Below are 19,607 nucleotides of genomic sequence, written 5' to 3'. Positions count from 1 at the left end.
GCACTCTCCAACTTGTAGCAGCCAGTGTGCTCACTCAGTTGTGTCTGACTCTGCTACCCTAGCAGCCAGAGGGCTCTTTAAATACCATTACTCCATTCCTGTTTAAATGGCCTTCATATGGTTTACCCAGAAAGGTCCTGACTAATCTGGCTTCTGCCTACCAACATCTTATCCCATACCCTTTGTTCATTAAGTTCCACTCATATTTGCCTTCTTTCAATTTCTATAACACGCCAAGTCCCTTCCTTGACACTTGCTTTTCCTTCTGAGAATGCTCTTCCTTTATGTCTGAATGAATGGCTTCTTCTCAATCCTTTATTTTCATCTTAAATATTACTTAAACAAAAGCCTTCCTAGATCACCTTTAAGTAAAGGCCCTTCTGTTTATACTTCTAATACCACACACTATCTGTAATTATTTCATTATTTACTTTATTTCTCATATCTTTCCGCTCTCAAAAATGTAAGTTTCATGAGAATATTTTCCTGAATTAATTCTCTGATGCACCCACAATATCCAGTACCATGTTCATGATATGGTAGATTAACAAATATTTGTTACATAAATAAATTTTCAAAGTTTAGGAAGGTTTTCTTTGAACAGTATGCTAGGCATGTTTTTTAAAAGCTCATTCAAAAATCTAAAGGAAAATTACAGTAAAAGTTAGAAAGTTAAGAGATCTATTAAGACAGTTGGAAGTCCCAGATACTAGTTTTTAGACTTTTTCAAAATTCTCCCACAATTTACAAACTTTTTGCACATTGACTTTGCTTTGATTTCCCTTATTTTAAAACTAACAATGCCATATTCGCTTTCATATTGAATGTATATATTATGTGAACATATAAAAGGTAGACTAAGTTATGTTACCAGCACAGGTAACTTTTATCGAGCATTTGAGTTGTTACCTTTTTTCCAGCATGTTAAAAATCCGAGATATGAATATCTGTTGTCATTGTTATTTAGCCCTTAAGTCATGTCCAACTCCTTTGTGACACCATGGACTGTTGTCTGCCAGGTTCCTCTGTCCGTGGGATTTCCCAGGCAAAAATACTGGAGTGGGTTGCCATTTCCTTCTCCAAGGGATCTTCCCAACCAAGGGATCAAAACCAGGTCTCTTGCATTGCAGGAAGATTCTTTACCCACCAGGAAAGCCCTGTGAATATCGAAAACGATGCAATAATAAAAACAGGGATTTCAGAGTCAAACAAAGCTAAGCTAAAAACTTACTCTACTTACTCTACTCTGCCACACAGGTTTAAGGATCTTGGGCAAGCTCCTCTTAGCCTCAGCATCTTAATCCAGAGAATGGAGATGATTCATTCTCTCTCCAAGAGAAGTAAACAGAATAATTACATGAACACCTACTTAATTAGCTCAGTATATCTATAGCAAATATTCAGTAACTGCTAAGTAATGTAATGAAACTAGTGTCAGCAGCAGCAATAGGGGAGCAGTGGGATGTCTACTATAAAATATAATAACCATTATACAACAGAAATTCCGAAGCTATGTTACAAAAATATCATGCTATTTTTAAAACCACAAATGTTTTAATAACCTAATGCCCTAAATACTCTATACTAAGACTCAGAAAGAAGACAGAAAATCTAAATTAAGCCAAGTAAAGAACACCATTCTAACTTCAACTAAAGTACCTTTTAGATATTTACAATGATCCTTTGAACGGCCATAATCGTAATGTTAGCACAAATATGAGCTCTTCAGTGTGAGATCTGAAGAGTCAAAGATCAGTATCAATGTAATAGGCACAATGGGCTAGCTGGAAAGACAGGAGAAAGCAGTGGTCTGCGTCACTGAAACGTCTATCAAGATTTCTATAGAGTGAGGTAAGTTAGAAGGAGAAAAACAAATAATGTACATTAACATATATATATGGAATTTAGAAAGATGCTACTGATGAAATTATTTGCAGGGCAGCAATGGAAACACAGACATAGAGAACAGACTGTGGATATAAGGGGTGGGGAAGGAGAGGGCAGGATGGATGGAGAGAGTAACATGGAAACTTACATTACCATGTGTAAAGTAAATAGCCAATGGTAATTTGCTGTATGACTAAGGGAACTCAAACTGAGCTAGAGGGGTGGGATGGGGAGGGAGGCTGGAGGGAGGTTCAAGAGGGAGGGAACATATGGTACACCTGTGGCTGATTCAGGTTGGTGAAGCATTTCTCCTTCAAGCAAAAAATTAAAAAAAAATAAAAATAATAAAGATTAAACTCTACTGAAAAACCTAAGGGTGAAGAGAGAGAGAGAAAATGAAAGAAAAATAAGAATAAGAAGAAAACACCATGGAAGAGAGACAAAAAGCAGACATTAGAAACCGTAACAGATGCCAAGAAGCAGTCCCCCTTACACAGCAGAAAAGTTTACCACAACCACAAGGGATGAATGAGAATAGAGTAGCACAGTCTGAGGGCACTGGAGATAGGATGGGGAGCAGCACAATAAATCCAACACCTTTCACCAGCACTATGACACAGTCTGAAAAGCGTGCCAACTGAAACAGCACAGTGTTCTGGAGGCACTGAATGTGATGACTAGTACATCTACAAATAGAAGTAAGTAGCCCCAAAGAAAATCACTGTATTAAAATACAGTAAACAAAAACCATGACATCTGGTAGAAGCAAAACTGTGCTCAATACACTTTACTAAGGCAGAGAAAAATGCAGTATATTCAGATATGTGGCCATCAAAAATAATCAAAGTAAATATTTCAGAGGTTAAGAGAAATGGCATTTTGCTACCTGCAAAGTCCTTTGTGTAGAAGAGTCTCTCATTTACCAGATAGTTTCAGGTAACTACTTTATTATATTTTAACAAATAACTACTTGCTTTTATGTGTTTTTTTTCATTAACTTAGAGCAGACATAAACCTATGAGTCAAGGACAAGGCTAGAGTTTTACAAATTAATTCAGCTGACTAGCAAAATGCTAATAAACTCTGCACTCAGGAATTTAGCCCCTATTTGTTCCAGTTAGCTTTATACTCTCACATGCCAAAGAAAACCAGAAAAGAGTATAGTTATGCAAACTCATTATTATTTTTAGAAAAACTAAAACAGTCATTGTTAATAGTGGTTCAATAACAGATCATCCCTAACCTTCAAGGTCATCCATTATCGTTAGTTCTGCCTGACCCTTTGGATGACCCTATAACACTGCGGACTTTATATTCTTTCGATTTTCCTATCTACAAATTTGTTTATAAAAATTTACTTGTCACAATTACTATTAAAAAGGAAGCAAATAGTCACTACTGAGAGGACCACCACCAAATTACTGGTGAATTCAACAATAGCAGTGTTTGACTTATCTGAAGTCCTATTTTCTAAGTGTCTAACTTTTAGAATTTAGTTAAGAACTTAGAAGTGAAAGGACATCACAATCAAGGAAAACAGTTATTGCAAAGTTCACTTATGATAATGAGGTGAAGAGTCTGATAGTGAACATGTGCTCAGTCACTCAGTTGTGCCTGACTCTTTGTAACTCCATGTACTGTAGCCCACCAGGCTCCTCTGTCTAGGAATTTCCAGGCAAGAACACTGGAGTGGGTTGCCTTTCCCTATTCCAGGGGATCTTCCCAACCTAGGGATCAAACCCACATCTCTTGAGTCTCCTGCCTTGCAGGCAGACTCTTTACCACTGATCCACCTGGGAAGCCCCAAAGAGTTTGATAGAGAGGTGAGGAATTACTCTTATGTCCGTATCCAGAGAAAAATAAATGTAAAATGAAGGAAATGAGCTAGAAGCAGAGAATATACTGAAAATAGTAAGTATCAATGGATGATAGGAAAAGGAGAGAGACAGGGACAAAGAGTGAAGAAAAAATCGTCTTTTCTATTTATATATCTACATGAAATATAGCATTTCATATGAAGCAATGGCCGTTGATCAGACTGGTTTTATTTTACTAAATTCCTCCCCTTCCTCCCATTCAATGTCTCCTCCAGGGACAGTTGGCAATATCTAGAGACATTTTTGGTTCACAAAACCTGGGGTGAGGAGGGTGGGAGGGGGCTACTGGCATCTAGTGCCTAGAAGACAGGGATGCTGCTAAATATCCTATGTGAAGGACAACCCCCACAACAAAGAATTATTCAATCCAAAATGTCAATATTGCCAAAGTTGAGAAATCCTGATATAGAGGAAAGGTCCTGTACACCTATATGTGTGTGTGTGTGTGTGTGTGTATAAATCAATATATTAATATATAACAAAGGAATCACTGTCACTACACTGGCACTCAGAATGTTGAAAAGTCTTAAACAAAAATTCAATATGTTACTGGTGTACATTAATGAAGAATGATACGATATAAAATTTCTAACAGAAATGATTAATTTTTACACATACTGAGAAAAAGGAACAAACTACAGTTATCAGTTATGGTTACTACACAGAATATCTCCTTCTAATTTTCCTTCCCTTCAATCTACACTGGCCTTAGCAATTTGCTTCATCAATAGCACGCAGCAGAAATGACATTTGGGGACTTCCAAGGCAAGGTCATAAATCTGTGGTAGGCTGAATACTACTACCCCCCCCCCACACACACACACCATATGTCCACATTCTAATCCTTCTACCTGTGTTCACAGCAGAGTTTGCAGATGTGACTAAATTAAGGATTTTGAGAGAGAAAGATTATCCTGAATAATCCAGGTCAGTTCTAAATGTAATCCCAAGGGCCCTTATAAGAGAAAGGTAAAAAGGTCAGTGATGTGACAGCTGAAGCAGAGATTAACGTGAGCAGGAACGAGCACATGCCAAAACCTGGAAGAAACAAGGACCAGGTTCTCCACTAGGGCCTGGAGAAGGACAGAACCTTGGTAACACTTTTATTTTAGCCCCTTAAGTCTAATTTTGGCCTTCAGACTTCCGGAACTCTAACGAATGAATTTGTGTTGTTTTAAGCAGATGGTGACTGCAGCCATGAAATTAAAAGATGCTTACTCCTTGGAAGAAAAGTTATGACCAACCTAGATAGCATATTCAAAAGCAGAGACATTACTTTGCCGACTAAGGTCCATCTAGTCAAGGCTATGGTTTTTCCTGTGGTCATGTAAGGATGTGAGAGTTGGACTGTGAAGAAGGCTGAGTGCTGAAGAATTGATGCTTTTGAACTGTGGTGTTGGAGCAGACTCTTGAGAGTCCCTTGGACTGCAAGGAGATCCAACCAGTCCATTCTAAAGGAGATCAGCCCTGGGGTTTCTTTGGAGGGAATGAAGCTAAAGCTGAAACTCCAGTACTTTGGCCACCTCATGCAAAGAGTTGACTCATTGGAAAAGACTCTGATGCTGGGAGGGATTAGGGGCAGGAGGAGAAGGGGACGACTAAGGATGAGATGGCTGGATGGCATCACTGACTGGATGGATGCAAGTCTGAGTGAACTCCAGGAGCTGGTGATGGACAGGGAGGCCTGGCTGCTGCAATTCATGGGGTCGCAAAGAGTCAGACAGGACTGAGTGACTGAACTGAACTGAAGCCACTATATTTGTGGTAATTTGTTACAGCAGCAATAGGAAACTGATACAAAGTCTTACCACTTCTACTCAGCTCTCTTGGAACATTTTCTCTGGGAGTCCTGATTCATTTTAAGACTGTCATGCTGGTGAAATCAAATGCATCTACACTGGTCAGTAGTTCCATTTGAGCCCAAACTCCCAGTCATGTCCAACAAAGTACCAGACAAGTGAATGAAGCCATCTTGGATCCTGTAACTAGCTCATCTGCCAGCTGTTTACTACATGACCCCCACAGATACTACGTGAAAGGGACAAACCACCCAGCTAAGCCCTGCCTATATTCCTGATCCATAAAACCATGAGCTATAACACAATGGCCACTGTTTTATGTCACAAATAACTCTAGAGCTCAAGTTACATGTTAAATGATGATTAAAGATTGTTAATAGAATATATCCATTTTATAATGGAAGGGAAAAAAATTCTATTTATGTTATCTGTTTTCTAGACAGAATCCCTAGTTATAGGGCTACTCCAATATGCTCATTAACTCTTAAAACTATTCATAATTAAGGCTGTTGGGATATACTGCCATAATCAGGCTCTTTCCATATTGGAAAAATAACTGATCATAACAAAGCTTCATTTACTTATCCAGGGCCAATATATAAAAGTTCCCAGCTTATTAGAGATGACTCACTCCTCCTGATTCAGTCCACATTTCATATCCTCATCTGTTCTCCTCCTGGAGGTCCAGTTATTATTTTCTTTTACTGTTTCACTAAGGCACTGAAATATCTTTACTTGCAAATGTTAAACTGGAGTATGAAATGTTTTCTTGCCCTCTTTCCTATTCTCTCTGAGCAAAAGCCAAGATTATCTTCAATTTATCCCAGAGGCGCTAACAGCTTAACAGCTTTGCTACTTTCTTATATAATCCTATACAAAGGGTTGACAAAAATGAGAATACTCTTGTTAAGAGTCCAAGATCCCTAGTGGATTTGAACTCCAGGAAAAAGTCATTTTTGTTTTTATGTATTCTAAGTATGCTATATGGCAAGTTCTCAAAACAAAACTCCTTATTATACCTTAAGTGAACAATCACAAACGTGGGGAACTACAAGATTAACTTTAGAATTATATGGGATATCTATATGAATGCAGATAAATGGTTAAAAAAATTTTTAAAACATATACAATTACCACTTATACAGAGAAACAAAAAAATGCAAGCTGATTAGGATCTAAGATTGAATAAAAAAAAAACTGCCCTGTTCCCCTCAAAACATCCTTTGAAAGTGAAGTCACTCAGTCGTGTCCAACTCTTTGCAACCCCATGGACTAGTAGCCTACCAGGCTCCTCCCTCCATGGGATTCTCCAGGCAAGAGTACTGGAGTGGGTTGCCATTTATTTGCATATATATATATATATATATATATATATATAAAGAATCTCATTTTTAAAATAACATAAGTACACATTTAAAAAAAAATTTTTCTAAGAAGCTCCTTTTTTCAAATCGTCTTTCTTTATGCCTCCCCAAAAGCCAGCTCTTACTTTTCTGTGTAATTCTCCAATGATCATTAATTACAAGTTAATAAGCATTCAAGGTAGCCTCCAAGATGACCCCAATTATTTCCACCTCCTGGTATTCACATCCTATATAGTATCTCCCATAGTGTACAACTAGGGCAAAAAAAGGATGGACTAGCTCTTCTAAGACTGGGTTATGAAATACTGTGGCTTCCAGCTTAGGTCTCTAATCATTCATTCTGGAAGAAGCCAGCTGCCATGTCTTGAAACAATCAGACAGCACTGTGGAGAGATCCACACGGCAAGGAATTGAGACTTCTAGCCAACAGCTATGTGAGTGAGTGTTCTTGGAACTAGTTCTTCCAGCCCCAGTCCAAACTTCAGATGATACAGCCCCAGCTGAAAGCTTGATTAACACTTGATGAGAGATCTTGAGCCAGAAATAACCCCCTAAGCTGCCTCAGGACTCCTAATCCTCAGAAACCATGAGAAAATACATATTTGTTTTAAGTCACTATGCTTTGAGGTAATTTGTTGTATAGCTATGTATAACTTGACGTACTCCTTTTCCTATTTGGAACCAGTCTATTGTTCCATGTCCAGTCTAACTGTTGCTTCCTGACCTTGAATATAGGTTTCTCAAGAGGCAAGTCAGGTGGTCTGGTATTCCCATCTCTTTCAGAATTTTCCACAGTTTATTGTGATCCACACAGTCAAAGGCTTTGGCATACTCAATAAAGCAGAAATAGATGTTTTTTTGGAACTCTCTTGCTTTTTCCATGATCCAGCAGATGTTGGCAATTTGATCTCTGGTTCCTCTGCTTTTTCTAAAACCAGCCCGAACATCAGGAAGTTCACGGTTCACGTATTGCTGAAGCCTGGCTTGGAGAATTTTGAGCATTACTTTACTAGCGTGTGAGATGAGTGCAATTGTGTGGTAGTTTGAGCATTCTTTGGCATTGTCTTTCTTTGGAATTGGAATGAAAACTGACCTTTTCTAGTCCTGTGGCCACTGCTGAGTTTTCCGAATTTGCTGGCATATTGAGTGCAGCACTTTCACAGCATCATCTTTCAGGATTTGAAACAGCTCCACTGGAATTCCATCACCTCCACTAGCTTTGTTCATAGTGATGCTTTCTAAGGCCCAATTGACTTCACATTCCAGGATGTCTGGCTCTAGGTGAGTGATCACACCATCGTGATTATCTTGGTCGTGAAGCTCTTTTTTGCACAGTTCTTCTGTGTATTCTTGCCACCTCTTCTTAATATCTTCTGCTTCTGTTAGGTCCATACCATTTCTGTCCTTTATCGAGCCCATCTTTGCATGAAATGTTCCCTTGGTATCTCTAATTTTCTTGAAGGGATCTCTAGTCTTTCCCATTCTGTTATTTTCCTCTATTTCTTTGCATTGATTGCTGAAGAAGGCTTTCTTATCTCTTCTTGCTATTCTTTGGAACTCTGCATTCAGATGCTTATATCTTTCCTTTTCTCCTTTGTTTTTCACTTCTCTTCTTTTCACAGCTATTTGTAAGGCCTCCCCAGACAGCCATTTTGCTTTTTTGAATTTCTTTTCCATGGGGATGGTCTTGATCCCTGTCTCCTGTACAATGTCACGAACCTCATTCCATAGTTCATCAGGCACTCTATTGATCAGATCTAGTCCCTTAAATCTACTTCTCACTTCCACTGTATAATCATAAGGGATTTGATTTAGGTCATGCCTGAATGATCTAGTGGTTTTCCCTATTTTCTTCAATTTAAGTCTAAGGAGTTCATGATCTGACCCACAGTCAGCTCCTGGTCTTGTTTTTGCTGACTGTATAGAACTTCTCCATCTTTGGCTGCAAAGAATATAATCAATCTGATTTTGGTATTTACCATCTGGTGATGTCCATGTGCAGAGTCTTCTCTTGTGCTGTTGGAAGAGAGTGTTTGCTATGACCAGTGCGTTCTCTTGGCAAAACTCTATTAGCCTTTGCCTTGCTTCTTTTCGTATTCCAAGACCAAATTTACCTGTTACTCCAGGTGTTTTTTGACTTCCTACTTTTGCATTCCAGGACATGGAACAACAGACTGGTTCCAAATAGGAAAAGGAGTATGTCAAGGCTGTATACTGTCACCTTGCTTAGTTAACTTATATGTAAAATACATCCTGAAAAACACTGGGCTGGAAGAAGCACAAGCTGGAATCAAGATTGCTGGGAGAAATATCAATAACCTCAGATATGCAGATGACACCACCCTTATGGCAGAAAGTGAAGAGGAACTAAAAAGCCTCTTGAAGAAAGTGAAAGGGGAGAGTGAAAAAGTTGGCTTAAAGTCAACATTCAGAAAACGAAGATCATGGCATCTGGTCCCATCACTTCATGGAAAATAGATGGGGAAACAGTGGAAACAGTGTCAGACTTTATTTTTCTGGGCTCCAAAATCACTGCAGAGGTGACTGCAGCCATGAAATTAAAAGATGCTTATTCCTTGGAAGGACAGTTATGACCAACCTGGACAGCATATTCAAAAGCAGAGACATTACTTTGCCAACAAAGGTCCGTCTAGCCAAGGCTATGGTTTTTCCAGTAATCATGTACAGATATGAGAGTTGGACTGTGAAGAAACCTGAGCACCAAAGAATTGATGCTTTTGAACTGTGGTGTTAGAGAAGACTCTTGAGAGTCCCTTGGACTACAAGGAGATCCAACCAGTCCATTCTGAAGGAGATCAACCCTGGGTGTTCTTTGGAAGGAATGATGCTAAAGCGTAAACTCCAATACTCTGGCCACCTCATGCGAAGAGCTGACTCACTGGAAAAGACTCTGATGCTGGGAGGGATTGGGGGCAGGAGGAGAAGGGGACGACAGAGGATGAGATGGCTGGATGGCATCACTGACTCGATGGACATGAGTTTGAGTGAACTCAGGGAGTTGGTGATGGACAGGGAGGCCTGGTGTGCTGCAATTCATGGGGTCACAAAGAGTCGGACACGACTGAGCGAGCGACTGAACTGAACTGAACTGAACTGAATGTATAACTAATACAATGAATCTGCTCATTGAAAAACCAAATTGATATTTTAAATGTCTTTAAAAATAATTACAAATAGAAATAGTAATTGCAGAAATTTGAAAACAAATTTGTTTTAAAAAGCTCAGCTAAAATTAAAAGGCAATAATAATAATATCAGCACAACAATGTACTGTCATGAGAATATGGACTCTTTCTGGAAGAAAGACAGTGGGTTGAACATCTACTTTAAAAAAACTTGGGAGGAAATCAATTTGTAATTTAAAAATCACAATATCTTACTTAACAATAATAAGACATCCCACAAAGTTTGCTTTATCTATACAAATTGATTATAAGGCTTTATCTTGCCACAGACTATATCAGATGCCTACTGATAAACACATTAGAAAGATAAGGGCCAATGTGACATATTTCAGCAGTAGACCCACTTTCATTTCAAAGCATAGATGTTTTCCTGTAATGTTTCCACACCACATCCAAAACATTACATTAGATCATCCAAGCACACGCTTTCCAAAAACATATAAGATTTCCTATTATAAGAAACAGCTCTTTTAATGATTTATTTCATTAGAAAGTGCACTTAGTACACACACATTTAATACACAGGCTGAGTATTTAAAAACACTCAAAAAGCAACAATAAAAGAAAAACAACAATTTTTCATTTGTCTGGGGAAACATTTTATTTCAGCAATAGACTGAGCTGTATGCATTCTTGACATAAGAAATCTCTTTACCTTACATGGTAAATGAATAGGGTAATTTACTAGTTTTGATTCCAGTTATCTCCCTCAAAACTATATGCACTGACTGGTATCAAAAACTGTATTAGAATTAATTCTATACTAAAAATTAAAGCATCATCATCAATAAATGTCACATGAGTCAAAGGGCACTAATTTAGTCATCAACATTGGTGAAATTCGTTGACTTAAACTTTACAATTGTTTAGCTTATAAGTCAAATAAGCATTGGCTACTACATTGTTTCCTATATCCTTGCTTGTTTTTCTTGAACAAACACAATTTAAATTACCAACTTCTCTCTCATGTAACTTATATATTATTAAGTTTGGCACTAACTGATCTCCATTGACTGAAATTTATAGGTCCCTTCCAGTATTTAAAACCATGTTAAATTTTAAAGCATTACCTTCACTGGAAAATGTAGCATTCCTACCACAATACTATTGGCATGTGCTAAAACAATAAGATACAAGGTAAAATTTATCCATGTGTATCACAGAACATGCTTTTTATGAACTGTTATAAAATCATATTAAGAAGGCCCTCCAATCTTGAAACAATGTTAATGCAGAATTTCTAAGAAATTACTTAGAAAAGGCCAAATGTGAGTTCAAACAGTCTTATCCACGGAGAAAGATTCCCAAAACTAATGCTCTGGCATGGATGTCTTTATAGTTTTTTCCAATGGTCACATTGTTGGAAATTATTATTTTAAAAACTACACACTGAGTGCACATATAGCTTACAAATATGCTAATATCTGATTATGACTTCATATAATATCATGATTAAATATTGAGTAATCAAATTGATTGGGATGTTACATTTTTCCTATGGAAGCACTGTGAGTAGACAATGTCTGGAATGATCCAGTACCATAAATTGTTCCACAATTCCCTGAACTGAGGAAAAGAAAGCAGTTAAAAGGCCCAACTAATAAAAAGTTTCTGAAAAAGTAGTATAGAAAAATCATGCTTTCCTCCATTCCTATCCACAGATCAATGAAGCACTTCCAAGTGCCTCTGGCAAATGAAACGTCTTTTTCCAAATAAATGGGCTCTTAATGTAAGGAATCTATGAAATGTTTATTTACCTACCAACCCTGAAGAAGGAGAGGCGTAAACTAAGGGGAAAAAAACACAACTTTCAAACACACCAGAATGTAATATAAAACAGCAGCAATGTATTTTGTTTGTATCAGGGTATTTAATTGGCAAAGGTATTTTAAGAATGAATGATTGATCACTGGTCCCTTTCACCTCTTCTGGTTTTCTGACTTTTTAGCTTTTCACTTGGACTCAAATTCTGACCTACCAGCATTCTGCACTAGTTTTAAAAATATCCTTTTTTAACATGTTAGCTTAAAAATAGCTTGGTTTTCACCATTCCAGATTATTTTTGAGCAGAAGTCTGCTTTTTATTGTAGAGTCACAGATTTCCAGAAAAAAAAAAAATACCTTCCTATCTACTGCATTCTTTCATCCTCTGAGGAAACAACAGAAAGGGGAGTTTAACTTGGGTAGCACCAAACCTATGATGGACTGACTTGCCAGTCTGTATGTGCTATTGCTGGTCTACTCCACTCTTTCCATTTCCCAGGAAAATGTTTCCTTCGGCTGTTCAAATGAATCCAACTGGAGGCGTGTACAAACAGGCATCTGAGAGTATCTCTGCCTTAAGAAGCAACATCCCTTCTTTCGGACCCACACATCTTTTGATAACCATTCAACAAAGTTTCCTCCTGCCTGTCGGCTTAGCCACCTGCACGGCTGCACGTTCCCAGAAGCAGCACGAGCTAGGGGACAGGACGACTGGGGGGTGTGGGGGGCGGGGGAGAGTGAACACGGCAAATCTAAACAAAATCAGATTCTCGTCGGTTGGTAACTGGGGCTGAAGCTCCGATTCTGAGGCTGGGGAGGAACCAGCCAAGCGTTGGCCCCGGCTGCCTGGCACGATCCGCGCCTGTCCTACCTGCCCCGGGGACACTCAGGAGGCGGAAAGTTCCCCTCCTCTGACGTCCCAGGCGCGAGGCCAGGAAGGCGAAGGGAGCGGCGGCCAGGGGCCCAGGCCGAGGGGCGGGCTGGGGAAAGGAGGGCGCCGGGCCCCCCCGGATCGCCCCCCTGGGGTCCCCCTTACCTTGGGCGATGGCGATCGACTCGAAGCGGTGCAGCTCCTTGAGCAGGCAGCTCCTCTCGCTGGAGTGCAGGCTGTAGATGAAGTCGCGCGCGCCCTGAGCCGTGTTCAGCGCCTCCATGGGCTCCTTCTTGGGGTGGGTGCCCAGCGCCCGGGGGCCTCCCGGGGCCGCGAGCGCGAGCAGCCCCCGCCCGCAGCAGCACCAGGAGGGCGGACGGGGCGCGGCGGCGGCGGCGGCGGCGGCCGGGCCCGGCCTCAGGCTGCGCGCGGTCCAGCTCCTCAGCAGCGGCAGCAGCCGGGACATGGCGGGCTGAGGAGCGGGGACCCCGCGGCAGTCCGGGAGGGCGATTTCTGACGAGGCCGCGGGAAAGAAGGAGCTGGCCTCAGCCCGACCCCGCCCCAATGTCCTCCTGACAGGCGACCGAGGCGCCGGGCACCATGCACTCCCCGGCCCGCGCGGCTGGAGCCTCCTCTTGCGTCCTCCTTCCCTTCCCCGAAGGCCCGCGGCGCCTCCGGTCCCTCCCGACGACGAAAACTTTCTCTGAGGCGGCCGGGCCGGGAGAGCGCTCCAGGAGAAGACTGGCTGGCGGGCGGGCTGGCGGCGCGGGCGGGCGCCTCCCAGCCGACCCGGAGCAGCGCGGGCGGGCGGGCGGGTTCGGCAAGGGTTTGCGTCTGTCAGTCTTACCTTCCAGAGGGATGAGTCAGCCACGCGCCGCCCTTCTCCGGCACCGCCCTCCCTTATCGCCGGTTTTCCCAGCCTCTGGCCGGCGCTCGTCCTCACGCCTCAAGTCTGCCTCAAAGGAGCCGCGTTCTCGGGCCCCAGCCGCCGCCACTACCCCTAGCGGCAGGGTAGAGGGTAACAGGGCGGGGCGAAGGAAAGGGGCGGGCAAAGGGCGGAGCTGCGCAGGCGCAGTGCGCAGGCTCGCGGGGCGCGCGCGCGCTCCCGCGTGAGGGGAGTGCACGCGGGTCCTCCCGCCCTCCGTTGCTTGAAGGTGTAGGAAGAGGGCCGTGGCTGCCGGCCCTGACCTCCGCCACGTTTGAGTCCAGACTGAGGGGTATGGAAGATCCTTGAGCCCCTCGCTGGGCTGGGTAGTGCGACTGCCACCCGTCCCACCGTCATACCTGAATCTGAGGCTGGTTCTGAATGATGGTCCAGCGTGTGGCCCCCTTCGCTTGGCACAGGCCTCACCACAGCGCCCTGCTTTGGGTTATTGAAGCGCTCACGCCGCGCGGTTTGCCAAGTCACCGCACACCCCGGCTTCCGCCGGAGCCCAATCTCTGGAAACTGTAAAGGGAAGGCGAAGCCATGTCTACCCCTTCCCCAGAAGTCTTTGAGACCTTGACACTGAGAACACTTTTCCCCGTTTTGATGCAAGCACTTTGCAGATTGTTAATGCTGGAGCCCGAGGCAAGAAAGTCGCAGACCTTTTCCAGGTATTTGTTCCGGTCTGTTGGGTTGATTTTTTTCACCTATGCTGAAACGGAAAGAATTCTACGATTTTCCATTTCCACGTGTCCTAGGCATTTTCGGAGGAGTCATAGGGTCTCCTTTTACAAGCTTTCATTTATCTTTTCCCAAGGGAGGAGATCTCTGCTCTGTCTGAACTCTCTGATGACACTTAGGCTTCCTGGCTTCTTAGAGAATAGATCCACTTAGAGAATAAATCTGCTCAAGTGTAATCAAGACCTAAATCCTATCCTTATATCCGCTGCTGCGCCCAGCCCAAGACCATATATGCAGTAGATGTGCTGTAAAAATGTAAGTACAAAAAATGTGAGTCATTGGAGGAACTTTATCACCAAATCCTTCTACTGCTCTGACTCAGTGGTTCTCAGAGTATGGTCCCTAGACAACAGAACTTGTTAGACATGCAAATTCGGGTGCTCCACCAGAGACATCCTGAATCTGAAACTGGGTTTTGAACCCAGTCATCTGCGTTTTAACAGACCCTCCTGTTAATACTGATTCCTTCCCTGGTGGCTCAGATGGTAAAGAATCTGCCTGCAATGCGGGAGACCCAGGTTTGATCCTTGGGTTGGAAAGATTCCCCTGGAGAAGGGAATGACAACCCACTTCTGTATTGCCTGGAGAATTCCATGGACAGAGGAGCCTGGATGGGGCTACAGTCCATAGGGTTGCAAAAAGTCAGACACGACTGAGTGACTAACACATCACACACACGCACAGACAGAAGTTTGAGAACCACTGCTCTAACTTAAACAGGGAAAGCATTAAAATTTTTTTTAAATTTCAGGGCAATGTTCCTGTTGTAATGATAATTAAGAATGTTCTCTTTGGAAAACACAAGCCCTTAAGAGTGAAGAGACTCTCTTGTCTTTGAAACCCCCTACATGCCCCATGGTGTGTTGGAATCTTCTACAGAGTTATTTAAGTCTCAAATTCTTGGAATTTCTACCACCTCCTCCCATATATACCTTTTACCCCGAAGAGATTCTGATTCATTGGGTTTGGGGTGGGGCCTGGGAAGAGAGATTTGAAAAAGCTCTTCAGTAAGAATTCCTAGCAGTCTCCAGGACACCAGTTTTGTGTGTAGGCTCCAAAAGCATAGAGTGCTGAAAGTTCAATAATTGAATCAATCGCTTCCTAGCTATGTGTTAGTGTTCGATTGTTCCATTATGGTCCCAACAAATCATGCTTTGTGGTATACACCCCCTTGTGTAGACTTGTACCATATGATTGTGGGCATGGCCATGTGATACTTTCAGCAGTAAGTGGGATATCACAACCATGTTCCAATAAGTGTTTGTTCCTTGAGGCTTGCTGAAATGTGTTTGCTGCATGCTTTAGGAGTAATCATCTCTGCTACAGAGAATAAGAGAAACAAAAACATAGATACAATTTGCTTATGACATGTTACACATAGACTGAATGGGTTTGTGTTAAACATAAAAAGGCTGGAACAAACGAAAGCGCTACTTTAGGGACTTACCTGGTGGTCCAGTGGTCAAGAATCTGCCTTCTAATGCAAGGTACATGGGTTGGATCCCTAGTTGGAAAACTAAGATTCCACATGCTGAGGGGCCACTAAGCCCATGCACGGCAACTAGAGAGAAGCTGTGTAGATCCCGCATGCCACAGCTAAGACCCAATGCAGTCAAATAAAGTTCTACTTTATATAGAAAGAGATAGACCAAGTGAACTTTAAATATTAATAAGGCATGGATCATACTACCTCTAGACTGACAGCTATGTTATCACCAACTCATGTTATCCATTATGCCCATGTTACGGCCTTATATAGTCTCTGCACAGATAAATCTAGCAGATAAATTATTCTAGCAGATGAATCCCTAGCTACTCAGCCAGCTGATGGACAGCTATAGTTTTGACAAGACACACTTGCCTTGTGTTGATTCCAGGCCCCTTCAATCTGCTGAAACCCCTCACTTCCTCTCCACTCTGGTCCTTAAAACTATGCCATCTGTAGAGAAGACTGGCAGAGAGTGTTAACACATATGAACGTTGCATAAAACAAAATGGTTTTTACAATGGTCCTTCCACCCTGCTTATGTCTCATCCTAAGCTTGTTTATCGACTCCATCTCTTTCTCCTTGCTTCTCACTCTGTTCTGAATTGGTTGATAAACTGGGTTACTCTTGTTGCTATTTGAGTGAACATGTTAAACCAAACTTAGTGGCTTACCTAGGCAGTTTATCCTGCTCCTGATATTGTAACAGGAATTCAAGGAGGACTTGCTTGGGCAGTTCTTTGTTGGAGTCTCTTATCAGATGCCACTGCAACAGCAGTCATTTAAAGGCTCATCAAGGTTGGATATCCAAGATGGCACAGTTATGTGGCTGACAGTTGATGCTGACTGTTGTCTGGCTGGAAGCTCAGCTAAGACTGTGAACCAGAGTACCTTCACATACCCCTCCCACAGGTCAGACGTCTCACATGGCAGCTGGCTTCCCTGAGAGCAAGTGTCTAAAAAAAAAAAACAAACAGGTTCATGACCTTTAATGATTTATCCTAAGGAATCATACAGTATCACTTCCACTTATTCTACCAGCCACCAGCAAGCCACTAGGGCCAGCCCATGTAACAGGGAGATGGTAAAGAACAGGAGAGGCTGGCATGCTACAGTCCATGGGGTCAGACACCACCAAGAGACTGAATAACAATGGACCTCCGCCTCTCAATGGAAGAAATGTCAAAGAATTTGGGGAAATGTTTTAAAGCTGCCACCTAACAATCTGATTCACCCATCTTAATTTGATCTATAAGCCTATCTGTTCCATGACCAATGGTACAATCTCAGAATTCAGCTGCAATGTAAAGAGGTATGGAGTATCCTGCTGGAAAAGCCACTGGGAGGAGGAAGTGACAGCCAATCAGTTCAGTTCAGTCGCTCAGTCGTGTCCGACTCTTTGCAACCCCATGAATCGCAGCATGACAGACCTCCCTGTCCATCACCAACTCCTGGAGTTCACTCAGACTCACCTCCATCGAGTTAGTGCTGCCATCCAGCCATCTCATCCTAGGTCATCCCCTTTTCCAATTAGTCAACTCTTCTCATGAGGTGGCCAAAGTACTGGAGTTTCAGCTTTAGCATCATTCCTTCCAAAGAAATCCCAGGGCTGATCTCCTTCAGAATGGATTGGTTGGATCTCCTTGCACTCCAAGGGACTCTCAAGAGTCTTCTCCAACACCACTGTTCAAAAGCATCAATTCTTCAGCGCTCAGCCTTCTTCACAGTCCAACTCTCACATCCATACATGACCACAGGAAAAACCATAGCCTTGACTAGGATGGAGCTTTGTTGGCAAAGTAATGTCTCTGCTTTTGAATATGCTATCTAGGTTGGTCATAACTTTTCTTCCAAGGAGTAAGTGTCTTTTAATTTCATGGCTGCAATCACCATCTGCAGTGATTTTGGAGCCCCCAAAATAAAGTCTGACACTGTTTCCACTGTTTCCTCATCTATTTCCCATGGGAAGTGATGGGACCAGATGCCATGATCTTCGTTTTCTGAATGTTGAGCTTTAAGCCAACTTTTTCACTCTCCTCTTTCACTTTCATCAAGAGGCTCTTTAGTTCCTCTTCACTTTCTGCCATAGGGTGATATCATCTGCATATCTGAGGTTATTGATATTTCTCCCAGCAATCTTGATTCCAGCTTGTGTTTCTTCCAGTCCAGCGTTTCTCATGATGTACTCTGCATAGAAGTTAAATAAGCAGGGTGACAATATACAGCCTTGGCATACTCCTTTTCCTATTTGGAACCAGTCTGTTGTTCCATGTCCAGTTCTAACTATTGCTTCCTGACCTGCATACAGATTTCTCAAGAGGCAGGTCAGGTGGTCTGTATTCCCATCTCTCTCAGAATTTTCCACAGTTTATTGTGATCCACACAGTCAAAGGCTTTGTCATAATCAATAAAGCAGAAATAGATGTTTTTCTGGAACTCTCTTGCTTTTTCCATGATCCAGCGGATGCTGGTAATTTGATCTCTGGTTCCTCTGCCTTTTCTAGAACCAGCCTGAACATCTGGAAGTTCACGGTTCATGTATTGCTGAAGCCTGGCTTGGAGAATTTTGAGCATTACTTTACTAGCATGTGAGATGAGTGCAATTGTGTGGTAGTTTGAACATTCTTTGGCATTGCCTTTCTTTGGAATTGGAATGAAAACTGACCTTTTCCAGTCTTGTGGCCACTGCTGAGTTTTCCGAATTTGCTGGCATATTGAGTGCAGGACTTTCGCAGCATCATCTTTCAGGATTTTAAATAGTTTAACTGGAATTCCATCACCTCCACTAGCTTTGTTCGTAGTGATGCTTTCTAAGGCCCACTTGACTTCACATTCCAGGATATCTGGCTCTAGGTGAATGATCACACCATTGTGATTATCTGGGTCGTGAAGCTCTTTTTTGTACACTTCTGTGTATTCTTGCCACCTCTTCTTAATATCTTCTGCTTGTTAGGTCCATACCATTTCTGTCCTTTATCGAGCCCATCTTTGCATGAAATATTCCCTTGCTATCTCTAATTTTCTTGAAGAGATCTCTAGTCTTTCCCATTCTGTTGTTTTCCTGTATTTCTTTGCAGTGACAGCCAATAGCCCCAGCTAACTACCAGACACATGCATGAGGCCATCTTGGACCATTCAGTCCCTGTCAAGCCCCAGATGACAACATTGCGAAGTGGTTGAGATCATTCTCTCTGGAGGCAGACTAGGTTTTGAGTCCCCACTCTACTACTTACTAGCTGTAAATGTATAACCTTGTATAACCTAGCTGTATAACTGTTCATGTCTTTGATGGTAATAAGAACATGTTGCTAAGTTTGCTTATGTGTTAAATGGAGGTAAGAGTATCTGCTTTAGAAAGTTACAGTGAAAGTAAATATCTGTAAAACATTTCAAACAGCACTTGAAACATGTAAGTGCACAATACATGATTATTACCTTAATTCCTGTGGACCCCTCAGACCTCTAGGGTTAGGTCTTTGGACCCTAATTTGGGAAATACTTACCTAGCTATCATAATTTGATACATATATCATGTGTACTACCTGGATCCCCTATCCACTGTTTCTCTGAACACTTGAATACCCTAAATATAAATAAATGAAGGAGATGGGGCAGGGTTCATGTATAGAGCTATGGAGAAGGGTAGGATAAAGCAGGTCTAGCTACGGGCAGCAAGAGGAAGGCTGT

General features: G+C 42.1%; 1 protein-coding gene and 1 long non-coding RNA gene across 3 annotated transcripts in view; one reads left to right on the top strand and one right to left on the bottom strand.

Annotated features, from left to right (window-relative positions):
- Positions 1–13,511, bottom strand: part of TMEM65 (transmembrane protein 65) — a 48,628-nt gene extending 35,117 nt beyond the window's left edge. For both annotated transcript variants that reach the window (XM_027972914.3, XM_015097742.4), the window contains exon 1: positions 12,934–13,511. In XM_027972914.3, coding sequence (XP_027828715.1) covers positions 12,934–13,234 — 301 coding nt within the window. In that variant the 5' untranslated portion in view covers positions 13,235–13,511. The remainder of the gene's footprint in view (positions 1–12,933) is intronic.
- Positions 13,512–13,899: 388 nt separating this feature from the next.
- LOC132657211 (uncharacterized) overlaps positions 13,900–19,607 on the top strand; it is a 33,188-nt gene continuing 27,480 nt past the window's right edge. Inside the window, exon 1 of the long non-coding RNA XR_009595046.1 lies at positions 13,900–14,364. This is a non-coding gene — a long non-coding RNA (uncharacterized LOC132657211). The remainder of the gene's footprint in view (positions 14,365–19,607) is intronic.

The sequence above is a fragment of the Ovis aries genome, chromosome 9 (assembly GCF_016772045.2).
Source record: "Ovis aries strain OAR_USU_Benz2616 breed Rambouillet chromosome 9, ARS-UI_Ramb_v3.0, whole genome shotgun sequence".
Classification (NCBI taxonomy): Eukaryota; Metazoa; Chordata; class Mammalia; order Artiodactyla; family Bovidae; genus Ovis; species Ovis aries.
Note: the sequence above shows the minus strand (reverse complement) of the source record. Positions and strands in the feature narration are given on the sequence as shown.